Source organism: Fukomys damarensis, unplaced genomic scaffold, assembly GCF_012274545.1.
Source record: "Fukomys damarensis isolate Sample0158 unplaced genomic scaffold, DMR_v1.0_HiC HiC_scaffold_1, whole genome shotgun sequence".
Taxonomy (NCBI): Eukaryota; Metazoa; Chordata; class Mammalia; order Rodentia; family Bathyergidae; genus Fukomys; species Fukomys damarensis.
The window spans coordinates 25,990,915-26,004,311 of record NW_022900913.1 but is presented as its reverse complement, the minus strand read 5'-3'; the positions used below and the strand labels follow the sequence as shown (position 1 = coordinate 26,004,311).

The window sequence follows — 13,397 nt, the reverse complement described above, 5'->3', positions numbered from 1 at the left end:
ACACACACACACACACACACACACACACACACACACACAGAGATTTGAAGATACTGACCTTGAAGATTAGAGTGGTGAAGTCACCAACCACCACAAACTGAAGACACAAAGAATTCTACACTAATGCCTTCAGAAGAAGCACAGCGCTACTGACACCTGAATTTCGGTGCAGTAATACTGATTTTGGATATCTGGCATCCAAAACTGTAAGAGATTAAATTTTTATTGTTTTGAGCTACCAAATGTATTAGACACATTCTTGTTGTTGGGACAAAACAGCTAATACTTGCAACTTAAAGGAGCACTTATTTTGGCTTAGAGTTTCAGTGAGTTCGGTTCACTTGCAGAACTTCATGGTGAAGGAAAGCTGTTTATCACGTAGTGGACAGGAAGCAAAAAAAAAAAAAATGATATGAACCAGGAATGAGAATAAATCCTTTCACATCACACCTCCAGTGTCCTGATCCTTCCATCTATGACTCACCTCCGAATGAGATTTTGGGAGGGCATTTTAGATCTAACCATAATTCCAAGTTTGTGTTAATTTGATACAGCAGTCAGGGGGCACTAATACAGGCCACTTAATGCAAGCATAACAGCAGGAAAAGGGCAAAGGAGATTCTTCCACCAAATTATAGAGGCTCCAAAGCCATTTCCTTGAGACATGTGGCCAAGTAGGTTTTGTAATGGCACAATACCTGTGTGTCACTCCCTTAAGTTTACAATCAGGAAGGCAATATAAGATGCATAAATATTGACAAGATGGGGATGTTTTAGGACTGGAGCCAGAGTCAGGGGCTTAGCTCAGGGCCCTTCCTTCCTAGCTGCTATCCACAGATCCCTGCTTTCCTTACAGCTTTGTGTTTAGTAGGCATCTTTTCATCGCTTGGCTGTGAAAGCAGTATGATAGAACAAGGTAAATGATACTCTTTTTCTGCTGCAGCATTTCTTAAACTGAGTACACAGATATACCTTCTTGATCCAGAGCAAAATTCTTGAACAGACTACACAGCCTCCTGTCACAAAATCAGTAATGAAGCCCTGGCAGTGAGAATACAAGTACCTATGGCCACACACAGGAGTGGGTCTGCCAGACAGCCAGTGCATGGTCCCAAACAGTGTAAATGTGACATCCAGGGCCCAGGTGTTCTTGCTGAGCTGATGATCGTTTCTACAGTGGATGCTTCTGCCTTCTACACTGTCACACTTCTGGGAAAGAAAAAACTTCATCCTTTTCCCCAGCTTCTGTTGTTGTACTGGAATCATAACTTGAAGATTATACATGAGAAAAATGATCAAAGGATAAGCAATTTGGCAAGTCTTTCTACAGCTTTGCCAATTGGTAGAATTTTATGATTCTACTTAAGCTGTTTTTTTTTCCTTTCTCTTGGCATCTGTTTCCAAATGTGTGAGTTCCTTTGAGACTACTTTTCTTCATGATTAATGCCAAGACTCCCAGCTTGTGATCATTAAAAATCAGCAAAATTAGCAGGTCAAGTCTGATTTGACTCAGTTCAAATCTCAAGCTAAAGATGTACCTTTCAGAAAAAGATATATTATTGGTACAATAGTGTCTTCTGAACCTACAAAATAAAATGTTTCCTCTTGTTTTGTTTCCATACCCAAGATGATGTGTGCACACACACAAACACAACGCACAAACCTATATATATATATATATATACACACACTCACACACTCATGCATACACACATTTATAAATGTGTGTTTAAAATAAATGATTCCTGTATTTAGAGGATTACTTGGCCCCAGCTGGTTAATTTTATTGAAATTTCATTTAAAAAATTATTTTGTTCTTATGCTGTAAATATAGTCCCTTTCTTGTATCCATAATTGTTTATTTAATCCATCTTGGATAAAATAATTAAAAACCCTTAGTAAAAGCATAAATTAGAAAATTAAGCAGTGTTCTATCATGCAGTTTATCTACATTGAAAGAGATAAAGCTCTAGCTCAGCCAGAGACTTTAACCGCTAAAAATGTTAATTATACACATACAGTTAAACATTTTAAAAATGCATTCTGAAGTATGAGGCAATAAGCTAAACAGGTTCTATGAAATATTCAGACACAGTGGTTGGCTTTTTAAAAGTCCTTCTTACTTGTGATCACATTTCAGCTTCCACAAGTGTTTATGAAGTAGTCAGGAGAGGGTTATGAATATTAACTCCAAGTGCTGTGTGAGGAGATAAGAATTTAAAGAAATTCAGTGCTATGTGCTAGAAGAAAAAGGATGGAGAAGAAACTAGTAATTTTTAACCATCCACTCTTTTCCAAGCCCTTTGTATAACATCATATCATGTAAAACTGTCAGCCACTCAGATAGGTCGATATTTTAAATCTCATTATACAGAGGAGGACACTAAGGCCATCATGACTTTGCAAGGTCACTTGGCTATAAATGATTGAGTTTGGATTTGAGCCCAGATCTGTCAGCTGAGAAGCCTGGCTGTCCTACTCCACCACACTGCTGCCCAGAATCTCAGAATGAGCAAAGTTCAGAATGAACAACCTGCTCCCAAATTTAAAATATTCCTCTCATTGGAATACAGTGAAAGTTTATGAACAAGCAGGAAAGTCTGACTCCAAAATGAGGTCATGTGTACAAAATTCACAAAAGAATTAAAGAAATTAAGTTACTGTTCTTTTTAATGTATAAATAATAAATGAACATTAATTTTTGCAGTCTTAGCCCAGTAGTTCCCTTGGATAGAGACTTCAAATTGTAATATCTTCCTCTGTCATCGAATTTACATGATATCTGAAAAGTTCATACTCAACATTCAGGGCTGTCACTTCATCTCCCAAAAGGGTTTCATGTGCAATGTTTAATCTTTTTTATTTCTCAATTGTTTTTCTTCATTAATATCTTGTTTTTACATCCAATTTTGACATTCTTTGCTCTTCTCCAAAGGACTTTCCAGTAGAATTTTTTTAAGTATTTAATAAAAGATCCTGATTATCTAAACCTAAAAAAAAATATATTATGCATCCAATGACTTTCAGGATGGAAGTCTTGCATAGCATGTACCAGGATAGAGTAAGCCTGTCAAGAAAGAAATTCTTTGGAATTAAAGTGTATCTGATTGCAGAAAGAGGTCATTTAAGTCTTTGCTCTCTACTAACTTTTCTCTGAACTTTTGTTTTCATCAAAGCAAAACTCTGCAAGGCTTAACTGTTATAGTACACTGTAATTATATCTAAAGTGCTCAGTAAACATCTGATGTTCATTCAACTCTGGCAACTGTATATAGGTTTTGATGCAGGAAAACATGGCAATGGTTTAAAGCAAAGTTTTCCACCCTCAGCACTATGAACAGTTTGAGCTGAACACTTCTTTCTTTGGGGGACTATTCTGTGCATTGTAAGAAGTTTCACAGCATCTGTGTCCTTAATCACTAGATGTTGGCTCTAACTTTCATAGTTCTCTTTGTGACAACCAAAAAATGTCTGTAGACAATACCAAATACCCATGGGGAGGGAATGTGGGAATCTCCATTGGTTGAGAACTTGCAATCTAAATAAAAGGAATGGGATCACCAAGATTGCAGAAAACTGATGAAATCAGGGAGAGGACTAAACGTGGTGTATTCATGGAACCAGAACATAAGACATAGGAGGTCGGAGTAATGGATGGCAGTCAGAATATGGAGGTATGCTATATATAAAGCATGGAAGGAAAAAGAACTTATATTGTTAAGGAATATAGAATATAATTGAATTGGTCAATTGCACTATCTTTCATTAAAATTCTTTTATAGAAGAAAATTAGTACAAACAAAGATAACAATTATGAAAGTTGATTTTTTTTTAATGGAAAATGCTGTGATGAGAAAGAGATTGACAAATTCAGATCTGGACTCTAAGTTTATCTGAGTAATGAGCTCAGAAAGAGTAAAGTGACCTGGTCCATTGGTGGTCAAGCTGCCTGGGCAAGCACTGCCATAAAAAGATTGGGTAGAAGCTTAAGCACGTATAAAGGGACTTCCAGGGGGACTGGAGAAAACTTTAAAAAAAAAAGAGAGAAAACAAGAAGGTCCATTATCACTTTGTGATATTGCAGCTGAAAACCCTGTAACAGGTAATTAGATAAATTAGGCTTTCAGTCAGTTCAGATTAAGGCCTTTTGAGAATGACATTTATATATTCAGTAGTGTGCCTGGCTTCTCTTGGAAATGTCAAAGGTAAGACAAAGTAATTAGATTAATACAGTGGGCATTTATTTGCTTTCACATCATTCCTTCACAGTACCAGCTCTTTAGCCCCACATGACAGCCAGATATTAAACACCAAGATTAAACACATAATTTTAATTACTTATTAACTGAGCAATATAATAGGATTGAGAAAAAGCTTCCTTCTAATATTTTAATTTGAAATTTAAAGTATGGGAATCAAAATAAATTCTACTCAAGTAAATCCAATATATAATAAACAAAAACAATACAAAGTTTTATCTTCTTTACAATACCAACAGTCAGTACTATCTCAAGGTCAGGAGGCTTTCTTAAAATCAGAAGTGAAAGGCTTTCCACAGTATACTGTTTCCCCTAGGAAATTAGAAGGACCTCACTGTATTACGATACAGAGAGATGCTGTCCATAGAAGCAAAGGTGAATTCAAACTACACTGAGAAGGGTTTTTCTTAATTTTTTTTTTTTTTTTTTTTTTTTTGGTCTTTTTGCATTGGGAAGATTTGCACAGTGACAGGGAAGGAAGAAAAGAGAGCGCTCCCTGCCATTTTCAAAAACATTCCATGAAACCAGTGAGCCACATCCTGAAACTCTGAGTCAATCACTCACAGATAATGGGCACCTATTTGTTTGTCCTCAGAGAATATTAATTTAGCCAACAGTTTCAACTAATAAATTCAAGAGCAGCTGAATCAAGAATACTGATTTAGACAAGTTTAAACTGCTTAACTTGTTAAGAACAGCTAACGAGAAATTGTCTTATTTAAATATCTTCTTTCTACTCTTTCTTATTAAATAAACCATTAAATTGTTGACAATTAGACTGCAGGAGATAAGAAGGCAAAACTGAAGGTAGTGCCCCTAAGTGATCATTTTCTAAATACAAGGTATAATTGAAATATACTGTGTTTAAATTTTCAGTATTTCTTACAGTAAAAGACACATTACCTTTAACCACCCCCACAAATACTACACATTTCTTTAACTATGCTTACCTCATTGTTCTTAACACTTTCTGAAGCAGTTCTAGAAGTCCTTTTCCGTGAGTGTCTTTAGTTGCACTGTCGTGGCTGCTTCAAAGTCTTGAATTCACTGACAACAACACTTATCTTTCATGGTCATATTGACTTTGGGTAACAGCCAGAAGTCACGCGGTGCCAGATCTGGTGAATAAGATGGATGAAGACATGATGTGCAATTATCATAAGTCTGAATGGCACTTTCTGCTGAGTGGCACTGAGCAGCAGCATTCATTGTGCGTTGGTTCCTCTATTCATGAATGCTTTTGTTTGTGAACAATTTGGTTTGCGAACAGAAGCATTTGGCAAATTTTTGTTTTTGTTTTCGAACTCGGCATTGGGTAACCAACACAGATGCAGCCATCTTTCCTGCATGAGCACAAATGTGGCCATGTTGTCCAGAATCATGGGACAAGTTAAGTATGTAAATTGAAATATCATTGTACTTTTTTACCATAATTGCAAAGATATTCATGAAAGAGTACTTCCAGAACTGCTTCAGAAAGTGGCAAGAGCAATGGAATAAATGTGTTTGAAGTAGGGGGGATTGTTTTGAGGGGAATTAATGGCAATGTGTTTTAGTAATGTTTTAAAACATTCACCATATATTCCAATTAAATGTCATAAGTAAAACTGGGTACAATGTGTTTGTACCTGCTTCACACTGAAATAGAAAAACATTTGATTAAGAGCCAGGAAACCTAGAGATTAATTGGATTCTTTTAATACCAACAGTCAAAATAACATTAAATCATAACAAATGATTGAGCAGTTATGTATGAGGCTTTATACAAAGCACTTCACATGAACTGACCATTGATTAAATCCACAGTACTCCTATGAAGTTGATATTGTTACACTCATTTAACAGATGAAAAAACAAGACTTTAAACAGTTTGAAGTTCCACAGAAACTACCTGGTCTTCAGTTTTATGGACAGAAAGAGGACATACATATTGTTTTTTATGGAAAAGCATGTTTGTTTAACAACTTCTGGTGCCCAGTGTTCCACTGGACTTGGGCTGTGGTTGAACCAGGTACTGTGGCCCTGTCAGTAGAATACTTCTTAGAAGGCAGTTTTACCAACAACCTCCCACCTTGCAATCCGTAACTCTCACCTGCTTTCTCTTTTCATGGTCAAATGAATGCTGCTATGATTTCAGTGATCTTTCCCTGTGTTCATGTTTGCCTACAGGTGGTGGGCAGGGGAGTGGGAAGCATGTTCAACAACATGTGGGCCCTACGGAGAGAAGAGGCGAACAGTGCTGTGCATCCAGACCATGGGCTCTGATGAGCAAGCTCTCCCAGCTACAGACTGCCAGCACCTGCTGAAGCCCAAGGCCCTCAGTTCCTGTAACAGAGATGTTCTGTGTCCATCGGACTGGACGGTGGGCAACTGGAGTGAGGTGAGCTCAAGGCTTAGAAGGAAAACTGGCATTATTCATACTTCATCTTTACCAATGCCTCTTTCCCAATTCCTGTAATCCAAAGTGAGCTAAGGGAAACTTGCACAATAAGACAGCAGATATCACCTCTGGCCTATTTCCTGCATTTCCCACTGCTCATTATCTTTTCTTCTATTCTTATAGGATCTTCCTTGCAACCGCCCCAGCAATCAGTTACTCACAGAGATAAAGTGGCACTCCACTAGAACAGGCTTGTGGCAGCCAATTGCTAAATTGTCAGGATTTTTGCTGGCCCATTGTTAAACCATCCATAACAAACCAGGGCTCCTCCTCCCACCCCGAAAACCAGTTTGTTAAACACTTACCAGTACACCATATGGTTAACTAAAACCAAAGGAGTGTTGCTGTAGGTGGAATGATGAATGTACTGAACACTCAGAGAAGCTCATTCATCTATCTAGCACATATTTAAGATCTGTTATTAGCCATATAAATTCAAATAAGCATTGAATTTTCCCAAAGTTAATTCGATCTACTCTAAGTATAGTTAAAAATCAGAGGGCAAGAAGGCTATGAAAAGTTCCCATACTCACTTTCTGTGGGTACCATAGACCCTGGTTGTATCATACCTTTTTGTTTTCCCAGAGTGATTAGAGAAAGTAAAGCTTTTCTTTCTCCAAGATGCCTGGAGTCTCCAAAGGGCTTATCTCTGCTTCCTTTGTGCATTTCAATCAATGATCTAAGGAATGACTTTCTAGTCATTTATTTTCTAATAAATAATCTTTAAACATCAACAGGCCAGAATTTTGAGATAAATGCTCCCCCCCGTTTTGAGTTTCCTTGAGAAGTTATGTTTTGCCTATAATCATGTTACCATTGACCAGCAAATTGCAGAAACCCATCTGAGGACTGACTCTCAGTAAAAAAGGAAAATGTTCAATTGCCACAAAAAAATACAATTGAGACTCTGATGAATACATGAGCAATATGATCAACTGGGATAATACCTTTGTGTTTAAAAGTATTATTTGAATATAAATAAAAGACATTGCTTTGCATGTATAGTTTATAAGGTTTCTCTAAAAGCACTTCCTAAAGAGGAATTCTATAATTTGTATAAACAAAGCTAACCTCTCTAAAGATACCAATTTGAAGGCAGAGCACTGAAAATAGCAGCTTGATAACCTTATTTTCAAGACTGTTTCATTACCTCAAAATCATAAGTTAGCTAACGAATTAGCCTCTAATTCTGTGCAGGATGTTCTGTTGGGCATCTGGGTGAAAATAAAGAAGTGAAAACATGATACATATACTATAAAATCTTTCTATCAAATGGAAGAAATTAACACCCCCCCAAAAAAAAGAAAGGAAAAAAAATGAAAAGACAAAGGTATTCACGTAAAGAAAATAGAACTACCAACTAATACAGATATATGATGGGTTTATGACTGTTGTATGTGCACATATCACCAATAAACTAGAATATCTCCCTAGTATTTACTGGAGAAAGTAATCATAGCATACTGCTAGCCTGGCCTATTAGTCCACAACCAATCTAGATTGCTGTAAATTACAGTGTTGTCAAAATAAGGCTGAATGGTGTATTGTGACTGATCTATTAAATCTGTTTACCAAAAGTGTGTTGGCTGCATCCAAAACAGTTAATAATTCTTGTCATGTAGAATTTACTAATTGCCAAAGTCTTACTCCTTTTTAAAGGACTGTAATTATAGATTTGGTTGAGGCATTCTTATTGTGTTCATATGTATGCAGAACATAATAACCTGTCTTGGCTAGAGAACAATGGACCAAGCGTTGGCACAATATGATAAGTACTTGTGCCCGTGGTTCCAAATCACAGGCATAATCAACTGACAGCGTCCATGGAATCTGTGGTTTCTAACTTTTACTTGACAGAAATGAGCAGAAAGGCTGAATCAATTCCTTCACTCAAGAGATGCGATTGGGAGAAGTGCTTTTAATCAGCATCGAGAGAGTCACTATATGGGTCTTCCTTTTTTCCCTTTGCTCTCACGCTGATAACCCTTTAATAAACTTTAATTGACTATGGTGAAATCTGTTTGACAGTTTAAGCATGCTTAGCTGCTGTTTTTAAGAGTGATGATATAGTCATTCTTGGTACAAAGTATTTATTGTCTGTATTTTGCCTTAGTACCAATATTATTTGAAGCAGGATAATGCTTTGGCTGTACCTAATCCTTTTTTCTGTGCTGAGTGATCTGGCTCACCTGGTTGACCTTGAAGCCGCAAGGTGACTGGGCCAAAAGAGCCAAGAACTGAGAACCTTCTAGATTCCTGTAGCATGATCTCCCCTTGCCAACCAAAATGGGAAGAAGGAAAGGCAAATTCCTGAGCTATCCTCCCCTATGAAGATTTCTCTACTAACCAAGAAATGAGGAAAAGTGAACTTAGGTATGCCAGGCTACCACACTCAATTTCAACCAGAAGGGATCAGAAGAAGTTCTTTTTCCCCAGAAAGGGCATCCCTGCCCCCTGAGACTAGTCACTACTCCACCAAGCCAAGTGTCTGACTCTAGCCATCTACTAATAATCTCAAATTTCTCTAAGAATCTTGTTGTGGTTTTGGTGGTTTGGAGAGAAGAAAGGAAGACTCTATTTGTTGTGAACAAAGGCAAGACATCAAAGTTTCTGGGACTCCCATTTTTCCCAGAGTTAACCACTTCAGAGTCAGGCAGCCAATCCAGTGATGAAGGGCATGGCTCCCTAGGACACAGCTCCCTGGGGTCAAATCCTTGCACAGCCACTTGTAGATGAGTAGGTTTAATCTCTGGGTGGTTACCTTTAATTTTCTCCTGGTTGATTTACCCCACGTGTTTATGTGTTTATTTGGCCTTTTCCCCCCACTGACTGCCAAGCAGTCTGAGATGCTGTTTGACTTGATATGATTTACATATGCATGTGGCAAATAAGAATTCCAGAAGCCAGGTTGTGTGTGTTTGTTTATACACAACTTGTCTTTCCAAGATTGTTTCAGGCACTTTACAATGAAAGGACTTAAATATTGTAGTAGTAAAATAGAAGTCAAGGCCAGGGCTGCAAGCAGAGATTGAAATCTAAAGATGAAGATAATAGGGTTACTGTGATTTAGCTTGCAGTTTAATCCACTGCATGCAGGCAACCAATGCAATAAGGATCTCACAATGAGCTCCACAGCTCTCCATCTAATAGATGGAAGAGTACTTCTTCAAGAGACATCCCTACTGTAATAAATAGCCAAAGTTATGTGAGAATATTAATAATGATTCCAGGATTATAAATAGAAAATTGTTTGGTCAGATGCTTTCTAGAGAGCTGTCTTATCTTTTTGCATGGATGGATGGATGGATGGATGGATGGATGGATGGATGGATGGATGGATCACCACTAACAGCATCATGTAGCTAATAAATATGTCTAGCTTTGCATATCCTGGGCAGGAATGGAAGTGAGAAGAGAGCAAAGAGAATGAGCCACATTCTAATCTGCACTGCATAAACTCATATACAGTCTTAGGAAAATTAGTTTATCTTCCATGGCCTCAGTGTCCTGAACTGTAAACCATCCTTATACTTTTAGTCAAATAGACTAATAGACCTGGGAGGATCGCCTGTTATGCAGCTGTTCTAGCTCTGAAAATCTCTGTGCGCTCTTGTGCTAGTATTAACTCTCAGCTTCTCCTCATCTAAAAAGACTTGGTTGAATAAAATAATCCATGTAAGCACTTAGCATAGTGCCTAGCAGATAGTGTTCTCTAATCAATGACTTTATTATCAGTGAAGAAGATGAAGACCCATTTTCCATGCTACTTTAAGTTTGCAAACTTTACCTATCAATGGTACTCAAAAGTCCCAAAATAATTGCTCTGTGGCCTCCTTCATGTTCATCTACCCATCCCTTCAACCATGGCTATTTTATGCAATTGATTAAGGTTTGTCAATTTTTTTAAGTTCTACAAAAATGTTTGAGGCTTAAAAAAATTAATCTATTCCATAAAAACAAAGTATCTAGGACATTGCAAAATAGAAATAAATATTTAACTCTATATTATTGCAAATTTATTGGAAATTATATGTATTTAATATTTTTTGAGCATTAATAATGTAATCCTACAGGATTTTAGCCCTAGATGGAGAAACTGAGGCATACAGATGCTTAGAAATTTGTTCAAGGTCACAAAGCCACCAGGATTTGAATGAGAAAGCTTCTAGTCTGGGCACTGCACTGTAATACATCTCAAATATCTGCAAAATATAGCAACCTGACAGCTGTTAGCATTCATAAGAAATGTAATATGTTTGAAAATAATTTATAGATCATCCTTTTTTACTTTGCTGGAATTCCAGACTCTGCATAATGATTGTTGAGATGCCAAAGACTTGAAAATGAATGAGTTACCCTCACAAAGTAAAGCATCTCAGAAAGAAAAGCATCTTAAATGGTTTGAACAGAATTTTAAAAAGATTAGTGATGCCTTTGAATGTATGTGCTGGGATCTGAGGTAAACAATCCAAAAGCAGATATGTTCACAACATAGGAAGGTCTTTAATCTGCCTTACTTGCACCTGACTCAAATGAGCAAAACAATTAGATCACTGAGAATCTCACTAATTGAAATAATCTAAGTGAAAGCTGTTCATGAGGTAGTTGGAGTACAGAGTGACTAAACAGACTATATGCCAGTTCTACAAATGAGCTCTCCTTGATTCTTTGGGTAGAAGGCAAGACAGCAGACACCAAGGCCATATCTATGACTAACTGAGAAGCAGACAGAGGAATTTCTGAAAACTAAAAGCAGAGAGAGAGAAAACAGGGATATGAGATATTTCCAAGAGTTACTTGCCCTCTGGAGTCCTCATTTTTGTTAAGATCTAGGCACTCCAGTGCAGCTGGCCCTGATGATTGGACTTTGATCATGTCTGCTATTGGCACCTGGCAGTGCCAGCCTCTCAATTCTTTCCAGACATCCACAGCCTGTGCTCTGCCAGGCTTTCTGAAGAACAAATATGCACTCCCTTGTTTGAAACAGCTATTCAGAGGAAGCCAGTTGGGTACCATATTGATTCCCTTCATTATATCTGATTTTTTGTTTTAGTTGTTGAGTATACTGCGTTAGTCTTCTAGGGCTAGTCTAAAAAAGAACAACAAAGTATCTGACTTAAGTAGAAATTTCTTGTCTCACATTTTCAAAAGCTAGAAATCCAAGATCAAGGTTTCAGCAGGATGTGGCTAATCATATCAGGGGTTTTTTCTAGCTCCCGTTGGTTTTCAGGTAATCTTTGGTATTCCTTGGCTTTTAAAGGCATCACCACAGTCCCATTTCATTTGCTCACAATGTTCTCTCTGAGTCCCAATTTCACCCTTTTTTATAAGAAATATTGCATTAGGGCCTATGCTACTGATCTTCAGGGGTTTTTTTCTAGCTCCCGTTGGTTTTCAGGTAATCTTTGGTATTCCTTGGCTTTTAAAGGCATCACCACAGTCCCCATTTCATCTGCTCACAATGTTCTCTCTGAGTCCCAATTTCACCCATTTTTATAAGAAATATTGCATTAGGGCCTATGCTACTGATCTAATTTTAACTTGATTCCCTCTGGAAAGAGCCTCTGTCCAAACAGAATCATATTCTGAGATAATGGGCATTAGGGCTTTGACACATCTTTTGGGGGTGATTGGAAGGGGGACAATTCAACCCATACTAAGTATCTAAGTTTTCTGCTTACTTTCAAACTGAGTCTTAGTATGAGGTCCAGTCACGCATTTATACATGCCTAAGACTGTATTGAATTAGCTGTTTCTGTACTCATCCCTTTAGCCTAACTCTCCTGAAAAACTCTCACAGAGATTTTGAATAGACTCTTTCCACACTGCAGCTCTGTGCCAGTTGTGAACCTCACCCTCTCTGCAGTGCTCCTGGGGCAGGTGGAGTTGACCAGTTTAGCAGCTGACCTCTTTCTCAGTGGGCTCCCCTGAGGCCCTCATCCAGCACTGGTGGCTAGGAGGGCAAGACAACTCCCAGAAAGAACAGGAACAGACTGACAAGCTGCTTGCCTAGTATACAGTTCAAATTTACAAGGTGAGGACATATAATAATCATAGCTGAAATTGGTTTCAAGAATTCTCAAACTACCCATTGAGATGAGTACACAGCACTGCATTTATCTCATCTGAAGGGCTTGACAGCACCTAAGGAGATAAATACAGGGAAGATGTACTGGAAGAAGCATGGGGCTGAATACAAAGCAATTCTGCTTGTTCTGTCAACTGAGAAAGGGCAATTTAGTATTTGGGTCAGTGTCCTGGGTAGGTAGCACTGTGCTGGTGGACCCAAGTCCCAGCGCCAAGACAAGGCATCCGGGTTGTTTGGGAGATGCAGTGTCTACTCGGTAAGGAAAAGAAAAGGTGGATGGAAGGAAAGGTGCTGGAGAACATAGATAGTCCTCTCAGAACCCAAGTCTCCACTAGCGAAATTTTGAGTTGCCATTTGAGAGCAAGGCCAATAGATGCAGATCATTTGCTTTTCAAGAGAAGCTATGAATCTGGAGTTTTAGTAACATGAAATTGCTAATTTTAGAAATACTAGCCAGTAACTCAGTGTTTGCACTTTGCTTGTTTATTGTTTTAAAATTGAATAGGCTAAAGAATATATATTGATAAGTCAAATATATTCCTTGTACTACTGCTTTAGAACTCCTGTTCAAGAACAATCTTTTGTTTTAAAGCATCAAAATTTAATGTAT

The 13,397-nt window shown here is 37.8% G+C and overlaps 1 protein-coding gene across 1 annotated transcript in view; it reads left to right on the top strand.

The window, feature by feature from the left end:
- Adamts12 (ADAM metallopeptidase with thrombospondin type 1 motif 12) overlaps window positions 1-13,397 on the top strand; it is a 184,440-nt gene that overhangs the window by 122,565 nt on the left and 48,478 nt on the right. The window contains exon 17 of the mRNA XM_010607722.3: window positions 6,429-6,639. Coding sequence (XP_010606024.3) covers window positions 6,429-6,639 — 211 coding nt within the window. The remainder of the gene's footprint in view (window positions 1-6,428; window positions 6,640-13,397) is intronic.